This window comes from Montipora capricornis, chromosome 8 (genome assembly GCF_036669925.1).
Source record: "Montipora capricornis isolate CH-2021 chromosome 8, ASM3666992v2, whole genome shotgun sequence".
Taxonomy (NCBI): domain Eukaryota; kingdom Metazoa; phylum Cnidaria; class Anthozoa; order Scleractinia; family Acroporidae; genus Montipora; species Montipora capricornis.
Window position 1 is genome coordinate 39,262,521 of NC_090890.1, and position 21,115 is coordinate 39,283,635.

Sequence of the window (21,115 nt, forward strand, 5' to 3'; positions counted from 1 at the left end):
TGGCTAAACATAGTTAAACATCCATACAAAACGTCTCTAATTTTCAGGCTGCGTTCCCTAAAACCATTTAAACTCTTAAAAAAAAGTTTATCAGATTTTGGACAACTGAAAATCTTGTCATGGCCCTACTATTTGGAAATAATTGAGGTGAAAATCACTTTGTTTTCCTATTTTTATCAATAACTCAGAAATCGTAAAAAATTTTAAGATTTATTTGGTTTTGGGGGTCGCAGCCTCAAAATTTGAGACGTCTTTATGGATTTTTAACTATGTTTTGAAGTCCGTGACGTCGTCTCTGTTCGATCTAAAAGCATCAAAAAATTGGACAGATGGCCAATCACAAAGTTCAATTTGTCGATTGGTTCAAATTTGAAACTCGCCCCAGTTCCCTACGCAATTTCGGATGGCCTATCAAGCCAAATGGGAGCTGGTCGCTTGTGAATTTGTTTAAGTCTTGATTACTTCAGCCTTTCTTTGCAGTTAATCTCGGACTCTGAAAGCTGTGGCGTGCTCCCTAATTGCACGGCCTTCTGACCCGTCATCTTTTGTTCACCTACCTCAACCTGAGGAGGCTCAAGAAGAAAAGCAAAGGATGAAAAAAATTCATTTTCATAAATGAAAGTAAGGCCAAAAAAGTGTGACAAAAGCCCTTAATTGGGGAGAGAGAGACAGAGAAAGCGCAAAGAAGCTAGAAGAACCTTCACGTGGGGAAAATGCTCGTTTTGAGGCCTTTTGGAGGACTTCTAATCGACCCCGAACCACGCAATGCTTTTCCGTTTTCGAGTAGAGGAAATTGGAACGAGATGTTTTCATCCCGAAAGCCGAAAAGTTATCAGTGCACGTTGCTCAACTCAACGGAATAATCTACCCCAACCCACCTTACTCAAATAAATGAAACGAAAAATTCCAACCTAGAAAAATTTTGGTGCCATTGTGGCCAAAGGGAACGAGAGACATCAGGGCGCGGTATTGAACAGACCGCAGAAAACGCCAATCGTCTAAAAGCAGGAGCAAATTACCATTACTAAGCTCATCTGTAAAGCCCAAAAAGATCACCGCAGGTCCATTAACAATTATCCTGCGAAATCGCGCGGAATATCGCCTGATAGTTAGAGAGGCAGTGTGGCCCAGTGGCTAAGGCGCTGGCCTTGAGATCCGGAGATCCCGGGTTCAAGACCCGCTCTGACCACTTGTTGAATTTGATCCTGGTATAGTCCATGGTTCAACTTCCCAGCTGCACTGGTAAATAGCCAACTGGTTTGCCTCCGGCCAGTTGGGATTCTTAGCAGTTGTTGTTGTTGTGGTGTTTCATTGGCCCCAATTAAGTATTAAGTATGTATTGTATTGTACTTAGCTGACGAGGCCGTAGGCCGAGTTGGCTAAATTCAGGCGATATTCCTCAAGATAGAGCAGGAAAATTGTTTTATTATTCAACACATTGATGACAAAGCACAATTTTCTACGTTTATTGAAAAAAAAGCTGGAAAACTAACGTATTTCTCCGCGCGCAACACACAAAATTACGTATATCGCAGGATATCTGTTGAGTACGCACGACGAATATTAAGCGCGCTATGACCATATTTGGACATTGTCACAATGTGTTGAGTAATAATACTTGATATAAGAGTACGACAGGAGCCTCGGTTGAAAACCTACATAGTCATGACACATGCAGAGACGGGTTTTATCGTTAATAATACTTTATTGTGTCAACCCCTCCGGATTTTTTGGGGGATCAATACTACAAGTGATACAACATCTACAATTGATGAAAGAATTCCAACTGGCGGAGGGGACACGAGTTGGCTATTTACAACTAGTATCACCCAACTAGTGGACTAACGCAAACCCTGCATTTTAATTGGCTACGCTACTAGAGGACTATTAGTAATAGTCCTCGAGTAGCGAAAAGCGTCACGCTTTCTTTCGTTTTATTCCCAAATAAACAATTCTTCAACATGCATTTGCTGACTTTTCTGTCCGACCAGTTGGGTGATACTAAAACAATTAGACCCTTCGCCCTCAAGGGCCACGGGTCAAAAGCTAGAAAAGAAGAACAACTTCTATTGGTCAGACGGAAACGTAAACCTGTGATCCACGTAAGGCGAAATGACCAAATGCCCACGCTGCATCCCACATGACGCACATACACGAATTACCATTTGGGCGCTTCTTTAATTTTTTATGACTTCAGCGGCGGACGAGGGGTGGACGTTCATCGGAAACCTTCATTTCACGTTTTTGGTTTCACCAAAAACCGAGTTTTACTTTGTTAACATTAGCATTCCTTTTTGAGCGGGATATTAACATTTTCAAAAACCCCCTTTTCTTCGGGGGGAGGGACGGAAGGAACAGTTTATTTGACTATGACATTGAGGGGAGGACGCTTATTCGAGCATTTACAGCACATAGGTTGAAGCACCATTCTACAGTACGACAAAATTATTCTTCTTTTTCCCGTTTTCTCTTTTTGTAAAGCGAATCTGAAGTCAACACTTTTACACCAAAATGGTTGCTTAAACTTCCTTTCCAATAATCCTGAAAATCCAAGCTTAGCGATTCTTCAAGCCAGAAGTCCCAAAGACCAGGGGATGTGTCTTGTGCAAAAAGAACTGTTTCTTGTGGGCGTCGCCATGCCAAAGTTTTTTCGTGAATCATGAGAAAAAAGGAAAATTACTACAGAAACTATAATTCAGAGATCCCAATCCGTCAAAGGATAGATTAAGGAGGATTGAAAGTTTTTGGACTTCAGTTCGTTTGGAACGCGATGCTAAGAACGTCGGGCAACGGCCATTGACCAGAGGCTGATTCATACCTTCGAGAAACGCGGGAAAATAATCACCGCTGTGTTTCGTGGGAACAGTGCAGCTTTTAGCCGAGTTGTCACTAAGATGATCCAGCGGACGAAAAGGCGTGTAAATTACCCATTTGGCTCAGGCCCGACTGAATATGAGCTACATGGATCTCTACATTGTTCTGGAAACAGCTGCAAAACGAACGAAGAAAACTTCAGTTTTCGAGTTTTTTAACATCAGGTAATTTCGCTAAGAAAGGGAAAGCTAACTACGCCATTCTAAAACATACCCTGTGGCTCACCTTATATTCGAAGGATCGATGGTTTTCTTTATCTCTTCCACGGCATCGGATAATGACTTGAACTCAAAGGTGTTGAGGTCATTTTCAGCTAACGACTAAAAGTTAAGGTAAAACCAGAAATCGTTCGAAGTAAACACTCCAGCAGACCAAATTGTCTTTAGTTTATGGTTTGGCATAACTGACAGAGCCGCTAGAACACTTGCTACCACGATTTCATAAGCAATGAACGGAATAGGCCAGATAAGATTCTCACGGCTGGGGCAGATACAGAATTTACGATTAGGAAACTTGACGAAACTCTTTGTAAAGTTAAAAGAAATCTCTGAAGCGGATTCATAGCGACCTTCACGACTGGAAAAATTTAAGGTGGCTCTGAATCAGTTCTAGAGAATTTTTTTAACGAGGCTCGAACCAGTTTCAACGCTTCCAAGTGACGCTCTTATTAGAAGGATCGGCACCACAACGTTGTATTATGTATTGGCAATATTGTGGTACAAAATAAAACACGAATTATTGCTGAACAAGATACAGTCATTGTGACGTATTATGTCACCGTGGCAACGGGCAAGCCCTGTAAAAACACCCTTTATTTTGTCTTTAGTTGCTTATATCTCAAAAACGAACTCAGTGACCCCCATTTTTTATCTCTGAAAAGTAACCAGAAGGGCATGATGAAACTTTCCGCAAAGTTTTAAAAAATTCTGTCAAGTGGATTCAGAGCCACCTTAATTTTGTGATTTTGCTAAGGTAACTCTGACTCCTCTAGACAGAATTTTTTTAAACTTTGCCGAAAGTTTTATCGTGGCCTTCTAATCACTTTTTAGCAATGAAAGGGGGAGGGGGTCACCGAGTTCGTTTTTGAGATATGAGCAACTAAATCCAAAATATAGGGTGTTTTCGTTGGGCTTTCCCGTTGCCAAGGTAACTTATCAAATCACAATGATGATCACATCTTGTTTGGAAATAATCGATGTTTCATATGGTACCATGACATTGCTGTTACGTGATACAGTGTTGTAGCATTATTGGATCTAAACAGAGAGTCTTCTAAGAGTTGAAACCCTTTTGAGACTCCTTAAACTTTGCAGAGAGTTTTATTTTAGACAGCTAATCACATTTCAGCAATAAAAAAATGGGGGTCACCGAAGTCGTTTTTGAGATGCAAGGGTTTAAAGACAAAGGTTTTAAAATGGTTCTTTTGCTGCCATGGTAACCTATTACGTCACATTAATAAGTGTATCTTGTTAAGCAATCACTGTTGGTTCAATAGGTTTTGTGACGTTTCCGCTTTGTGTCGCTCCGTAAAACAATGTTGAAGAGTTCATACTTCTATTAAGACATTCCCCCACAATTGTTCAAACTGTTTTGAGCCACCTTAAGAATGGCTAGTTTTTGTACGTGAAGGACACCCGACGAGCAAGAGAAGCCAAAAGCCTTTGAGAGGCATTTCTAGGCTCCTTGTCATGTATAAAAACTGTCCAAAGAGATGTTTTTATCACCTAGAATAATTTTATCTCTTCGGATATCTTAGCTGAAAATTGAAGTGTCCAAACATTTTAGGGAATGATGTCTTCATTTTAGAAATTGCTTTAGAACTAAGAACTTCGAACCGAAGCATTTGTTCATGAATCAAAGACTGGTAGGTGACCTATTCAAATGCCAAAAATTGCAAAAATATCCCTTCCGAAAACGTAACGGGCTACTTTTCCCTGGTTGCGAATCTTTCCGGTGATGTTTTAGTAAAAAAATCCGTAATCTGTAGCTGTTTGCAACGTAGAACCGAAATGCATACAACAGTTTGACTCTCCCGAACACTCATTTCACCGAAGATTATCGTTGGGTGCCCCTGGTATGTCCCAACACCAACTTGAGAACCGCAAAAGGCAGGTAGTGTGGTAACTCCAGCCGTGATCATTGAACGTAGGTTTGAGCAAACCTTGATTTGAAGCATTAAGGAAGTCAAACTGCTCACAATCTTCATCAATGGTTGACTGGTCGGGGCAATCCTAAAATAGGAAACAGAAAAAAAAATGCAAACGCGTCTATTGTTTTTGGCACCTATGTACATGGTGGCGATGGTGAAACAATTCAAGAACGAACGGAAATTGTATTACATACTGGCCCACGTTATTTTCTTGTACAACCCTGGCAGCTTCCTCATCGCATCGTCTCTTGACACTGGAAGAATGATCCATCGACTGGACACCCTGATCTGGGGCAAGCTGATGTGGAGGAACAATATAAGCCTTTAATCTCAAGACCATGCTTCGGTTGTTTAAAAGGTGAATAACGCTATCCAAGGGATAAATCACCATCCAGCGGATAAAAACACTAGCAAAACGGCGAAAGACCACTTTCAAAAATCGCGACCACCTTCGCATTCCCCTGTATTTATGTTACTTAGACCCAGGGCTCGAAATAATTTCCAGAGAGTCTCCGGACACGATGACCGGCCAAATTCATTTTAGCTCAGTCACGTACCGTTTCTGGCCTGTCAAATTATATAAAATGAATAACTCTTAAAACAGGGGCCCATGAACCAAAACTGGCGTTATATATTTCCAAAAAAGTTGTTGCTTAGATCTTATAGCACTTTACAGCACTCATTGTCAACAACGGTTCTTGTTGCATTTGACCCAGGATTTAATTAAAAAATTAAATAAAAAATTAAATTTAATTAATTAATTAAATTAGGATTTCAGATCAAAGTTCCGCAAATGACAATACACAGCGACTTGCTGCAACTGAAACAACTGAACAGCATGGAAATTTTAATTTATTTCATTTTCAAAACGATCAAATGTGATCGGTCAACATGACCGGCAAGACGAAAGGTTGATCGGTCAACTCCCAAATCAGTTCGGACATTGTCCGTTGACCGGCCGTTATTTCGAGCCCTTAGACCTACTGCCCTCGTTTTGAAACAAACATTCTTTTGAAATTTGCTCATCGTAGCGAGGCTAGAAAAGCTTATGAGCATAAAAACAGAAGAATATTTTATTATGAAAGATGTCTATTGAGTTATCCACTAGATAGTGATTTCTCCAGTGGATAGCCCTATCCACCCTTCGAACAACTGAGGCCAGAAAGATAAGGGTTTATAGTAGAGGAACACTTAGTTATCAAGATAGTTTAAGCTAGACGTTCCACTTCAATACGAAGCTTTGGTTTCATCAAAAGAGCCGATAAACTACGTAAATTAAGCAACGTAAGCAAAATGTATAAGATGACGTTTCGAGCGTTAGCCCTTCGTCAGAGCGAAAGCGCGAATTAGAATTCTTATGTTCTTATAAGTATATTTTTCGAAGACCTGTTCCCGCGAAAATTAGTTGTTACGTCCTGAAAATACAAGGCAGAAACAGCGAAGCGTGACATGGCTTCTCCTGATTGGTTAAAGTGGCGGGCCCTTTTGTTTTCGCGCGCAAAGTGTATCTAAAAATAAATCCCTTTGTGACTGTGTTGGCGCAAGACCGCATAGTGATAGAAAAATACTCTTATCTAATTCATTCTCGCAGAGCGTTAGTTCTTTGTCAATTCACTCTTTTCTAAAAAATGGTTTGTATCAGCAAGAAAATGTATATTAGAATCGCTTTTTACCACATCTTCCCGGTGGGTCGCCTGTGACGCGTAACGCGTTACGGTTGTCCTACTGCTCCAACACAAGACATTTTGTTCCCGTAACAGTATGACAACAAAAACAAGCGACTCTAAAATTCATTTATTTCGGAAACAAACGCTTCCTTTGAAAACAAAAATCAAACACATTGATTTATTTCATGTGGTTAAAAAGTTATTTTTGAGGGAAGAAGTTAACCAGTCGAATGAGAGTCGTAGCGCTTCGGGATAAGAGCCGAGATGCGCGAAGAGGCAATGCGCCCTAACCAGAAGGCTATCCGCTCACACAATACAGCTGGGGAAAAACAACTTTAAAATACGCTCACCTCTTGACAATATTCCTGTACTCCAGTCAAGTATTCGTTGAGATCCTGCAAATTTGTGATTTCAAAGTTTTAAATGCATTCATGTGATGAGCTCGCAAACGAGCAAGATTCTTTTATGGGATATTCATCTCGAAAGAAAAAAACCAAGAGAAAAATGGAGTTCGAACGTATCGATAACGTGAAATTAACTCGTTCCTACTCAGCATTAAATGACCAAATATACTCTTTCACATTTATACACTGTTAGTTAAAAAGACTTGACTGATGAGAGTGTAATGTGAAGTGCTAGTTTTCTACCCTATATGAACAATGTGAGCGTTAGCCCTACTAATGGAAATGGGCCCACACAAGGACAGAGAAAAACTCTGACGAGGGTGGGAATTGAACCCACGACCTTCGGGTTAGATCACTGCTGCTCTTCCGTCTGAGCTACAAGGTTAGACGGGAACAGGCCGTGGGAACTGAAGATGTTAAAGTCCTTAATGAGCATGTACGAATACAAGGAAGGGTTACGTTTTTGCAAACGTTGGCCGTGGTCATATGGGGTAGAAAACTAGCACTTCACATTACACTCTAATCAGTTAAGTATATTGAAATATAAGTGCTACACGGCCAATGTTTGCACAAACGTAACCCTTCCTCACTGTTAGTTAAAGACATATCATTTAGTTGAAGACACATTTGTAAAGTAACAAAGGTGTTGTTTTAGCCAATTGCTGTTTTGGTTGTGGTGGTAGCAGTGGTCTGTAGATGCCGTTCGTGGCTCAAAAACGTCTTGTGTTTAAAGGAGCATTGTCACACTATTTAATCAAACTTCAAAAAAAAAAAATTTTGATCACTGAAGACCGAAAAATATACTGTAGTTTTGTTGGTAATAACCACTGAAGTGCACTCAAGCTATTTTTTGTTGTTTGCACCCAAGGATGGAGAGGAGGGAAACGGATTGAACTTGAACAAATTGGCTAGTTTTTTTTCGAGTTTGGAGACGGTGTTTTCAGAAAGTCGCAAAAAATTAAATACGAATAGCTCTTTGTGCCATAAATATATTTCACATCTTCTTGGTGGGTTGTCAGGAATGTTGTACATGCGAGCTATAGTAGGAATTTAGATTTTGATCCAGTCTTGACCTAAACTGAACAACAATTTTAGCTTCAAAGGCGCAGGCGTGACCGCAACCATCTCACAAACATTCGAATTGAGGCTACGAAAGTGACAAGACAAGGCAAAAGCAAACATACCTTGTTCAGTCTTTCCAACTCCAATACAACGGATGCATAGCGCCTTTGGAACTCCTTATCAATGGGCTCTTGATATGATTTCTGAGTAAAATAGTTCATAGTTCATTTATTATTCAACACATTGTGACAATGTCCAGATATAGTCATAGCGCACTCAATATTCGTCGTGCGTACTCAACGTATATCTTGCGACATACGTAATTGTGTGTCGCGTGCCGTTTTTCCAACTCTTTTTGTCGTACTCTTATATCAAGTATTATTATACCGCGCACCGGTGGCTCAGTTGGTTGAGCACCGGGCTGTTACGCGGGAGGTCGTGAGTTCAACTCCGGCCGGACCAACACTCAGGGTCTTTAAATAACTGAGGAGAAAGTGCTGCCTTTGTAATTACATCTGCAAATGGTTAGACTCTGTAGTCTTCTCTGATAAGGAAGATAAGCCGGAGGTCCCGTCTCACAACCCTTCAATGTTCATAATCCTGTGGGACGTAAAAGAACCCGCACACTTGTCGTAAAGAGTAGGGCATGTAGTTCCCGGTGTTGTGGTCTGTCTTCTGTGGTGTATCATGGTTGGGAGGGTAAATGCTCGGAGATATTAGCCACACCGAGCTACTCTAAAAATCCGAGGGTAATAAAGATATATGATATATGATATGATATGATATATTATTCAACACATTGTGACAATGTCCAAATATGGTCATATCGCGCTCAATGTTCGTCGTGCGTACTCAACAGATATCCTGCGATATACATAATTTTGGGTGTCCAGCTTTTTTTTTTTTTTCAATAAACGTAGAAAATTGTGCTTTGTCATCAATGTGCTGAATAATAAAAAAATTATCCTGCTCAATCTTGCGGAATATCGGCTGATTTTAGCCAACTCGGCCAACGGCCTCGTCGGACAAGTATCAGGCGATATTCCGCGCGATTTCGTAGGATAATAGTTACTTATACAACATGTCAAAGTGACAACACAGCATAAGTAAACAATACATGCAAATTGTTGGAACCAGCCATTGAACCAATACTGTATGTTGGGTGCACACTTCCCTTTACCCACCAGGTCCCAGTAGCCTGCGAATACAGCCGCCTCTCGTCGCTCCCGGCCGCTAGAGGCGTTTCGCGAAAGAGAGCGACGCTCTTTGTCGCGAAACGCCCCTAGCAGCTGGGAGCGATGACAGGCGGCTGTATTCGCAGGCCAGGCCTCAGTTGTTCAAAAGGTGGATAATACTATCCACCGGTTAAATGATTAGCGCAGTTGATTTCGCTGTGACTTATCCACTGGATAGTGATTTATCCGGCGGCTAGCGCTGTCCATCGTTTGAACAACTAGGGCCAGGGCGTTTTGTCAATGTAAATCAAGTGACAGATCGTCGAATTTCAGCTCTTGACAAAAGACAAAGATTCCGTGAAAGAAATGAGAGCTTGTGTCCTTATAACTCTCAATCCTGAACATTCTTTTTTTTTTTTTTCACTATAGTTCCAAATTTTGCATTGATTTTGGGTGGTGTAACAGTTCTTGAAAGCTACCAAATATTTGGTGTGTGGCAGCGTCGAGTCTAAGTCATTGTCTCTGTTTTATAGTCTTAAATATTATCGGTTTGGGTAGCACACCAATCACATTGCACCAGACGATACTATTTGGCTTGCCATACCATTTTTTCCGCTTGTGTATTCATCTCTCTCAGTTTCTCGATGCATTCCTTTTTGACTAACAAAATCTTGGATAACCTTGTCTGAAAAAAAAAAATGATCTTCTCTTTATTACCAATCAGTACTTCATTCAAGTACCATTTATTTCAGAGTTTCGTTTTCTGTACCGGTTGCTATACGCTAGCAAGACACGATACGATACGATACGATACGGTACGGTAGCAGAGGATTGCTTCAAGACCCAATAGGATAACACACTAGAGGGAAAGAACACGTTCCTCAGCGATGACGAAGATGACGAAGAAGAAGAAGAAGAAGGAGGAGGAGGAGGAGAAGAACAAGAACAAGAACAAGAACAAGAACAAGAACAAGAACAAGAACAAGAACAAGAACAAGAAGATGACGAAGCTGACGAATAAGACGAAGACGAAGACGAAGACGGCGGCGGAGGCCGAGACGACGATGACAACGAAGACGTCGACGACGAAGACGAAGAAGTAGACTGAGTCGGCGACGACGAAGACGAAGAGGAGGAAGAAGAGAAAGCAGAAGCAAAACAACACCCTGACGAAGCAGATCAAGAAGAGCAACAACAAATGCGTCTTTGGCTCATTGGGGCGTATGGGTGAAATGAGCAAGAGCACATTTATTTGAAGAACCTGCATACTGGAGGCCACCTACTAACTTCTGTACATAACATCATTGTTATTTTAAAGCGATCTTCAACTTTAATACTTACGACAAGTATGAGAAATCGTATAGGAAATCCACCAAGTGTGCCACCTGAAAAAATGAAATAAATGTTTGCTGAATAAGATTCATCTTGCCAACGTCATTTCACTGATACATCAATCCAAAATTCAAACCAGCATTACCTTGTCCTTGCTGTGAGATAGCATCCTGTAGGCGCAACCTTTCGGGAAAGTAATTCAGAAACTACCTCAACTTAATTGCAGAGCAAAAAAATTAAATCATGAATTTTTTAAACTCTTTCAACCCCAAGAAAGCAACAAACATGTATACATTTCATTGTCACTAATGCCAGATGATTTAAATCATCAGTTGGGGAAATGAGCCCGGGGTGAAAGGACCAGAGAGAGATGGATAGTTGGGGGAAGCAGACATGGCCAAGTGCTGTGCCTAGTGAACTCTCACCAATGCTAAATCCTTTGGCTTCCTTCATCACTAAAAAATTACAAGTAGTTTAACATACCAAGCTGTCGCTGAGCTTAAGGCTTGTTCATGAGCCATAGAGTGGCTTCCAGAGGCAGGCATATAAAAATACTATTATGCTTTCCTTTCAACTTTGATCAACTGTGCAACTTGCTGTACTTGCAAGGAAATTAAGCTAATACCTTGTCCCTATTCTTATTAGTTTATTGTAAAAATTGTACATCACAAAAAGTCAGTTATTGGTAAATGTTCAAGCATATACCGGTATTCTTACCTCCCAGGTGAAGCGCCAATGAGGGGGTCATGAACCTGTTGAAAACAAACATGTGAAACTTCATTCACTACACCAAGAAATGTAACTGGTAAAGCACATGCACTTTCAATTTAGTATATTATTTCTTTGCCATTCTTTTCAATTTGGCTGAGTGTGAAATCACGGAACTAATCAAACCTGTCTCTGCCTGTTTAATTCATGATCAGTTGAAAATGATTTTTATGTCAATCTTGCCGCTTCGTGACTATCGCAAGACAAGAGTCTTATCTTGAGAGACAAGACATTCGTCTCTATCGTCTCTAGACACGAAAATTTCATCTTGTGAGAAACGAGATGAGACTGGTAACTTACTTCTGAGCGGTACTGCACATGCAGGAGTTGAGACAATCAGAAAATCACGAATTCGCATTTGATAAAAACACTGTAGTTCTTGTATTTGTTGCTTAAGGTCTCAAAGGAAGTCATTTCTGCTAACTGGTGAAAAAATGTATTTTCACTGACCATTTGGCAAAACTGATTTTAACAAAATTTGTTCCTACCATATTTGGGCTGCTCAAATCAGCACCAGCTGGAAGAAGTCTAAAAAATATGACAAATAAAAATTCCAGTAATATGCAAAACAACCCATGCAGGTAATAGCTGGAACACAGTACCCTGGTCAATTAAATTTGATGTAATTATTGAATCCAAAAGTACGTGATTTTAATATTATTAATAAGAAAAGCAATGTCTGATGATAAATTGAACTGAACAAGAAGGAGCTCTAACTTGCAGTATGACCTGAGAAATAACAGTAATAACAAAAAATACTAATTATTAATACTATGTTTGGGCAATTGAATCAAGTAGAAGAGCACACTATAAGACCAAGACGTATCACACATTAAATTGGCCAATCACAGCACACAGTACTATCTAAGGAATATATGATATTTATTTAGACAATAATAATTATTATTAACCTACTACATCACAAATTCAATTCAGAAGTCCAATACTGCTATCGAGCTCATTCACGTTTTAACATACATTGTGAAGGATATCAATCTCTTAAAGGCAATAAGTTTTGTAAGCATGCTACAGGTATAGGATGAAACAGATGGAAAGAAACTAATGCCCTTGATTAAAACATTACAAGAACTATAATAATGATAATAATATACATGAAAAAATTACTCGATTCTGATTGGCTGACAGCAGAGCAGTTGACGTGTAACACAGTGCAAAAAGTGAAATACCAGTGCAAATTACACATCGAACATCTGGATTATGATTGGCTAATAAACAATAGGGTTTGATCAAAACCAATCAAATCTTTTGTTTTCAAATCAAGCACGCGCCCTGGATGGCACAATTTTTCCCTGATTGCATGATACATGTGCGCTTCTTCTGCTTAACCATCTCAAATTTTTTCATGTATATTATTAATAAGTAATCACATGATTTTTCTCGTGCAATTTGGAATAAATAAGCACTTGTAAATTTTTTCAAAGACTACAAATTGCACTCGCCCTACGGGCTCGTGCAATTTTGGTCGTCTTTGAAAAAATTTATTCCTGCTTATTTATTCCAAATTGCACTCGAAATCATGTGATTACCTATACTTATCAACTGACTGAAATTTGCTGTTTGTACCTTGGGGGAGTGTACGCAGGAGGGTAAGCTGCAGTTCTTGGCCTTTCCTTTTGTAGAAATGATGAGATTGGCATTGTCTCATGGGGTTCCTCGCTCTGAAATCAAAAATGTGATAACTCAGTAAATGAAGAATAATTATCCTCTCATCACATAGTCTGTTTTGTTGAATCAAAAACTCATTCTTAAAGAAGAAATCTTGATTAACCTACCACCACTTCAATATCAGGAACTGAATGAGTTCCAAGACCTGAACAAAGAAATAATAAAACAACAAAAGGTCAACATGACCATGCATCATAAAAGCAACGCAGCAGGTGGCATCATACAAACTCCTATGTAATTTGCTGTTCCTTAACATGCAATGTCAAAATAAAGGGACTGTTGCTCATTCACGAGCAAAATTAAGCATACTTATTGCAATATATTATTAAAGGAGCTATGTCACATTATTTGAGGGTGTTTAGGGGACATCTTTAATTTATCACAAGTTTAAAACTTGAAAATGGTAATGTTAAATTCCTTTACAAATAAAATTACCATTAATCACAAACAAGAAAAACGTTGGGCCAACTTTTTTCAAAATTACCCAAATGCAATCAGTTTCAATGCTTCTCTTTCTTTTTGTTTATTTCTTTTATGTTGTTCAAGTGCTTATTGCAATGTTTCATTCTACTTTTTGGGCATTTTGAGTGTGTCATGAAATCACGTAATTTTGCATGACAGAGGTCCTTAAAATTAGTTCTGCCTGGTCATGAGGCCTGTCATTGCTTTCCACTGACACCAATAACCAATAAACTTCAAGGCATTGCACAGACTTTGTTTATCACAAGGTGCTACATGACATTGTATAAACAAACCTGGACGGTCAAATGTGACTCGGTATGAGTAATTAGCAGTATCAACAGCATCAATCTGACCAGTGAATAGTCCATCTTGAGGCTTTCGCAAACGGGCTGTGAAAGAGAAGGAAAAAATATATTTATTGCCATTGCAGGGTTATGGCCTGGGCCAAAACCAGAGGAGGCAACCCAGAAGTCTCCGCATAAAAAGGGTAAATGTGTAAATCGGTAGATATTGTAGGGGAAATCAATCTTGATTGCTCAACCAGGCACGCAAGTGGTATCAGTATTGCTTAAACAGGCGCGCAAGTGGTATTGGTATTGTTCTACACGACCGAGGTGTTTTAGGGGTCACGAAGTAGAAATTCACACGGAGAACCAAAGTGCTGTTCGGGTTAGCAATTGAAAAATCAAACATTGGTTAATGCTATTGCAGCTATTACTATTGCATGACACTTCAGCTTCTTTAGTGGAAAGTGGGTACTCGTACGTTGAAACAAAAACACCAGCAAAAAATTACTCAAACCTGTTACTTTTGTTCCAATAACTAATGGCAGAGGAACTTCATCTGGTAAGTCTTTGAACCTGCTCAGTTCAGAGACCTAAAGCCAAAATCAACAACCACATTTAAAAGTCAGTATGACTGCACATTAACACAGTTCTGGGATTATTTGTCATCTAGGAACCAGGCGATGGAACTCTATCTGGAATTTTCAAAATTTCCAAGAGTTTAATAAGGAAGGAGCGAAAGACGCTTGTGCCAGCACCAAAGAACTCACAGTTTGTATGGAAAGTCAAGAAGACCTGTGGGTGGGACAGCAGGCTCGCCAATGGGTGGCCTAACCTGAAGGGGGCATCAATTAATTTAGTTCCACATCTTAAGACAATGAAGACAAACCTTTCGCTGTTGAAGCATTCGTATCTTTCTTCGTTTTTCTTCTAAAGCTTGCCGCTCCTCCAAGAAAAATGCTGGAGAACATCTAAAGACCATGAAATAAAATCATGAGTACGTTTCAATGTACATGTCACAAAACTATAAAAGCAGCAACCAACCTCCTTGGTTTACCCATAAGCCTTCTTAATTCCCTCCACTCTGCACGGCGCAACTTGTGTGTCTAACAAACAATGATACAAACTTTAAGATAACATCACCTTACAAAAAAACAGACAGAAGATCATTGTTTTTTCCTTAATGATAATTCGAAAAACAGGAGAAAAAAAAAACAGTCAGGCAGGCACATTGGTCATCAACTGCACTTTGCACCTCTGCAAACTTACATGAACTAGGGTCATCAATTTGCACCCTTCACAATTCACTCCCTAGGACTGCCAGAAGGGGTGTTTAAAGATGGGCCAGTACAGTATATTATTTTTGTTTGTCATTTGAAAATCACTGTAACAGTTATCACCAGCCTGTCATTATTATCATTACCAATATGTTACGCTTGTCAACTACACTTCTCATTGCACCAAAATCTACCACTTTCAAAAAGGCGCTTTTAGGCATTACTTAAATCCCAAGGGAGTTTAGATGTGCCCAAAGACCTACACATACATCTATCAGCGGCAGTTTATGGTAGGGTAATTAACAAGGGAATAAAAAAATCATTATAATTATAAACACTGGTCAATGAAATACCATGTGAGCTTTCGTGTTATATCATGATATCTTCATATATGAAACTAACATGTTACCTTCACACAAGAAAATATCACCATTGCTATGGTTACATACACGTAATAATTTGTGTTGAAAAACGTTTCAGAAATTGGCACATTCCAAGAGAACTTTTGTACATTAATTTTGTATCTCTGCGCAGGCAGAATTAAAGAAGAAAATGATACATTACTTTATTCCACAATCATAATAAAAATAACCTTCAAGTTAGGAAACGACTCCCTCAAGCAAACATGAAAGTCATTGTCACCATCAAATAAGACCCTAAAAGACAAAAAAGCATCGTTTTAAAAATACAATGTATTTTTAAAAACTCGTTAATAATTCATGAGCCTAACAGCCTATCAAAACATCGATAAAGCTCCACGTGTATGACCTTTATATCCTGATAAAACACTCCTTGTTAGTATTCTCTATATAAAGAATACTATTTAAGGCATAGCTTGTTTTTCTTGTATGCTAATATTCACCTCTCACAATTCTCAACAGTTATGCAAACCCGAGTCGGGTTTGCATAACTGTCTTGAATTCTCCCAACTCCCCCTTGTGGTTAGATGAGGGTATGGAAACATGGAAAACGTCCTCTATTGCTTAAATAGATATTGATCACCTGTCTATACTGGAGTAGAACCATTCAAAATAGCACCAACGGGCTGCCTTGGGTAATTTCAACAGATTTTGCAGTTTAGCAAATGAAGCCTGAAACAATCATAAGGTTCATATTTCAAATTTACAAATTTACACTGTACCTAAAAAACTTAACACCCCTCGTGAACTAACTCCAAGGGCTGTACTATACAATGTGCATGTACGTGTAAGTTACCATGCTTTACTTCAGAAAACGAACTTAGTGATACACAGAATTATCCAAAATGGGGCAGTACTGCAGAATAGAAATGGCCTGCTAGAGTGATCAAACATAGCAAATGCACTGTGACAAATATATAATCATCATATACTTTACAATCACAAAATTATCAATATTTGGTGACACCTAAAAACAATAATAATTAAATTTTATAATTCATGACTAATAAAATTCTTAATGGCTAAATAGAAAGAGCCGTCAAAAAGAAGGCCGTTTTTTATTTACTCATAATTAAAATTTGTGGTTCAATTAGTTGTATGACAGGATTGAGGCATTTGACAAAGCATTTTGTTTCACAATGTTGTGATTGGATGGGGTACACTCTCTAAAACTATACACGTAGTTCTACGTGTACCTTAGCAAGCTTCTTATCTGCACTGCCATTTCCAATCAAATTGGCAACCTGTTTTCAAAGACATTTTCTTCATCAAATCAGAGGCAAACAATTAGTACGGTGATATTTTACTTCATTACGTAACCATACATGTAATTATCTGGTGACCTTTCGAGCACATCCTACAGAAAACTAAACTTGCCCTATATACCAAATAAATTACATAAACCCACTAAAGAGGCAATACAATATTGCAACAGAAGATGATAAAAAATAGTGAATAATTACTACGAAAACCACTGATCTGTGGAATGGGCCTGAATTATTGAGTGACAGCCCCGCCCACTTCAGTTACCGGTGTACCGGGCCAACCACAATAATGGAAAAGATATGGATAAAATTGTTCTTTTCCAGCAAAGAGGTTGCAAGTACAAACATGGACTTGCTTTTACTTCAAGTTCAAGAAAGGTTCCCAGGCTTGAAAAGTAGCATTGAAAACAACAACTTCCAAGAATTTGAACTATTTGCAAGTGAAACTGGGCGGGACAGTGACTCAGTAATTCGGGCCCATTCCAAAGATCGGTGGTCTTCGTAGTATAATAATAAATAATAATGATATTATTGGTAATGACATTGACACAATAACCATGCCTTGAAACATTGTGTGACAGCATACAAGAGATGAACTACCACATACATGTAGCCACCCATGCAATACATTAAGGAATAACAACAAGTCACTTTCACACTGTTCAGTGGAATTTTGGGAATAATATGGATTAAGCCAAGCCTAAAAGCGGAGCTCCCAGGTTATTTATTCTTCCAAAAAGTTAACCTGGCTTGAGTCTGTGATCCAATAAAACCCTGTCCCTGGTCAGTGGTCCACTTAAAAAAAAAACAGCTGACCTCGATGAGCTCTAAACTTGAGCCTGCAATCTAGTCAGGTGATACTAGTCAGCGGATACCTTGTTTTGACAGGTGTCCATTGACCATAACATGGATGTGCAATATCAAAGATGTAGGCTGTAAACTAGCTGCCAGTATGGCCATCTCAATGAGCTCTAAACTTGAGCCTGCGACATGGATACGTGACACTGGTCGCACTGGCATACATGGATGGGTGGTCATTCGTACCGTGACCAAAATCAAATTTTCTCACACGGATGGGTTACCATATTATTTTTCTTACCAATGGTGCTCCGCACACGCAGATCTCCACTATTAGTATTAAGGTATAGATAACTTGACCAATATAAGGGCAGGGAAGTAATACACAAAATTTACCCTGCTTGACTTCCCCTCTCTAATGAGAAGGAAAGGAACTCCTACGCGAACATTAATCTCCTTGGTGTCAAACAGAACTTCAGATGACTAATTAATTATTAAACTCTTAACTAGTTTAAATAATAACCTGTTTGAATTTAACGTCTGCACAGAGGCAGAAGACTGGAAGTGATGTAGGAGGCAGTGTGGCCCAGTGGGTGCTTGCCTTCAAATCCGGAGATCCTGGGTTCAAGACACACTCTGACCACTTGTTGAATTTGATCCTGGTAGTCCCTGGTTCAACTTCCCAGCTGCACTTGTAAATAGCCAACTGGTTGCCTCTGGCCAGTTGGGATTCTTAACAGTTGCTGTTGTTCTGTTGCGCCATTTTGTTTTGTTTCATTGGCCCAGAAAAGCTCCTATGGGGAGCAGTCAATTAAGTATGTATTGTATTGTATTGTATTGTATTGACGTTACATTTTCGTCACAACGCCAATTGAGTCTGGTATATGAAAGTCTACCAGGATGTCTAGACAAAATAGAAGAGCACCGTGATTTCCGGAGCAATTCTTACATCGGCATTTTCTCAAAAGTAGAATGTTCAAATGGTGTTGTGACGTAAATGCAACATCACTTCAAGTTTTCTGCTTTTGGGCAGGCATTAAATTCAAACACATTATACATAGTGGGTTTTAAACTAGTTAAGAGCTTAATAATTTTAAGAGGAGATCCATGCAGAGGTTTCCTTTCCTTCCTTCTAGAGAAGAAAACCCACGAAACGTCTGCCAGGCCGCGTCTACAAAACTTTGACCAGTACCAAGCTACTGTTCATGCCACTTTCAGAAAAAGTTCTTGCACTTACCATAGAAACTGCTCTTAAACTTGCCATCCTTCTGAGAGGGAACACACAATTAACCAGGAATGAGTAAGAATCTCTTTACATTACATCGTAGATTTTAAATATTTTGGCCATTGAACAGATTTAAGTGTGCTGTTTCTCATGGGTTTGCTTTCAACTAGGCTAAATATAATTAAGACTAAGTTAAAACTAAGCCAAAGCAGGTGTTTTGCCTAGTATATTTGGGGGGAACTCCAAGAAGGTTTTCAGGGATACTGCCATGTGCTTTCAGAGTACAGTTGCTTTTTTCACTTGCTTGAATCTTCTTCCTCCTCCCACCCATCATTAATTTTGGGGAACAGTGTAAGTATACATTCCACACATTGGTTTTCCTCAGTGATGTGTTGACAGGTGCCTTGGGGGTGGACTGTGGCTCAGTTGCCATGGTGACCTCCTTGCTGCTGAGGAGAGTACTGCCTCCTCTCTTGCTGCCTTTTCAGAACCCACCTTCCAACAAAATTTAATTGTCGCAGCATTTTAATGGTGCATTAAACATAAAGCTTCAAACAGAAAATAGAATTTTAAAAGTTTGAGAGTGAAAAAAATTGACTCAAGAGAGAAAAATGGCCGTTGAGATTCTGTGCAAATTAAAGGAGAAGGCAGAAACAAACCTTGTTCGTGGGGATGACAATGAATATTCCTTGAAAGGAAAAAGATAAGCTTTCAGTTAAAAAAGAGTGCTCCTAGAAGGAGAGGAACCTAAGACCTTCAATTATTACCAGTTCAGGTCTCTACCACTGAGCTATGAAAGACACACGAGAGCTACGTACTTAAGACCACTGAACTAAGTTCAAGATGATACATGCTGCATACTCCCATAATTTCAACTGTTGAAGAGTGACAGTCTCCCAATAAGAAAGTGATGTTGAATTTTTGGTTTCTACATATGTTGTAGTTAAAAATTCTCCTCGGTGAACATTTGTTCAAACTGGTTTGTTTTTTTACTTTCCTTTGTTTCAGATTATGATAATGTCTATCCATTTATAAGACAAGAGAAACGTTCTGACACAGGATTTTTTTCATTCAATTGTCACATCACTCAGTGCTTTCAGTAGGATTTGAAGGCAAAGTAATGTTTGCACCCGGCAAAGGATCTAAAAGAGGCTAAAGGAAGGCCCCATTTCCCTTGGGAGGTCTGGGGAAATGCTCCCCCAGCAAATTTTTTTTAAATCGGAAAGCTAAGAAAGGCCATTTCCAACATATCTCGTGTTTCCCCTACACTTCTTTCATGCTCTATCTGCTTCCTGCCTGCTTTACAACAGAACAGATCACAGGCAGGGCTTCTTTATTTGTCAAATAATAGAAGACTTGAGAATGCTGTGTCAAAATAATGGAAAATGACTGCAGCAAGGCATTTACAATGATAAAATCAACTATAAGTGGAGTGTATAAATCAAACAGTGTCTTAAGTTTTAAAATTTAACTAGCTGACTCCAGTAACATTTTCGACGGACCAATAATATTTAATAATAATAATAAAAAAAATCATCATCATCATCATCATTATTGTTATTATTATTAATTGAAGTGAGCTTCTAATTCCTTTACTTTGGTTTTATTTGTTCACAAGAAATACGGCAAATTCGCAAGTGACTATCTGCTACTGAGCTCTTGTGGGAACCAGGTCTTATTGAAAGCACTGTTTTTTTATCACTATTGCAAAAACATACTCCTTCTTCTGAAGCAATGTCTTGTTCCATTTCCTCCACATTATCATCAAACTGCCTTGTTCGTTTCTTGGGCCGTGCCTTCAAAACAAATAGAGTGTACCGGTAACGTCAACCCTGTAACTATGCAGGTATCACAAAAACATAATGGTGGAGTAGGCTAAGAGAGCCATAATGTCCCCAGGGTACGACATGATGTTGTACTGAAGCTCAATAAAAATGCTCTCTCGATATTCCATACTCTCTTGCTTTGGGTGCATGCAACAATACCTTTTTTTTGCTTTTTTCTTTGTTGCCATACAAACAGGGTTTTCAGAAGGTTTCACAGTACTAAGGTGCGTCTGAAAAGTACATCTGAGATATGGATGAAGTAATGTCGTTATCAGCTAACCCACGGTGGGGTAGAATTGCAACCAAGACAAGTGAGTGGTGATTTTTAATGGCAGGAAGCTACTTCAGAAAACCCTTCTCCAACTGAAAATATTGTACGATTAGGACTTAAGACATCCTCAATATTTTAGAGGAAGGCTGCATGCTTGATGAGCCACTGATC

The 21,115-nt window shown here is 39.2% G+C and overlaps 1 protein-coding gene across 3 annotated transcripts in view; it reads right to left on the minus strand.

Moving 5' to 3' along the window:
• Window positions 1-1,685: 1,685 nt before the first annotated feature.
• LOC138014590 (protein lin-9 homolog) overlaps window positions 1,686-21,115 on the minus strand; it is a 45,726-nt gene continuing 26,296 nt past the window's right edge. For 2 of the 3 annotated variants that reach the window (XM_068861714.1, XM_068861712.1), the window contains 23 exons: window positions 20,566-20,643; window positions 19,507-19,535; window positions 18,860-18,890; window positions 16,756-16,803; window positions 16,143-16,231; window positions 15,733-15,796; window positions 14,908-14,969; window positions 14,753-14,834; window positions 14,381-14,456; window positions 13,873-13,968; window positions 13,225-13,262; window positions 13,016-13,110; window positions 11,920-11,959; window positions 11,381-11,415; window positions 10,809-10,846; window positions 10,673-10,716; window positions 9,936-10,016; window positions 8,279-8,359; window positions 7,041-7,085; window positions 5,218-5,321; window positions 5,036-5,105; window positions 3,100-3,194; window positions 1,686-2,989 (listed from right to left, as the gene is read on the minus strand). In XM_068861714.1, the coding sequence (XP_068717815.1) occupies window positions 2,890-2,989; window positions 3,100-3,194; window positions 5,036-5,105; window positions 5,218-5,321; window positions 7,041-7,085; window positions 8,279-8,359; window positions 9,936-10,016; window positions 10,673-10,716; window positions 10,809-10,846; window positions 11,381-11,415; window positions 11,920-11,959; window positions 13,016-13,110; window positions 13,225-13,262; window positions 13,873-13,968; window positions 14,381-14,456; window positions 14,753-14,834; window positions 14,908-14,969; window positions 15,733-15,796; window positions 16,143-16,231; window positions 16,756-16,803; window positions 18,860-18,890; window positions 19,507-19,535; window positions 20,566-20,595 (1,473 nt within the window). In that variant the 5' untranslated portion in view covers window positions 20,596-20,643 and the 3' untranslated portion in view covers window positions 1,686-2,889. The remainder of the gene's footprint in view (window positions 2,990-3,099; window positions 3,195-5,035; window positions 5,106-5,217; window positions 5,322-7,040; window positions 7,086-8,278; window positions 8,360-9,935; window positions 10,017-10,672; window positions 10,717-10,808; window positions 10,847-11,380; window positions 11,416-11,919; window positions 11,960-13,015; window positions 13,111-13,224; window positions 13,263-13,872; window positions 13,969-14,380; window positions 14,457-14,752; window positions 14,835-14,907; window positions 14,970-15,732; window positions 15,797-16,142; window positions 16,232-16,755; window positions 16,804-18,859; window positions 18,891-19,506; window positions 19,536-20,565; window positions 20,644-21,115) is intronic. The other variant, XM_068861713.1, reaches the window with a different exon arrangement.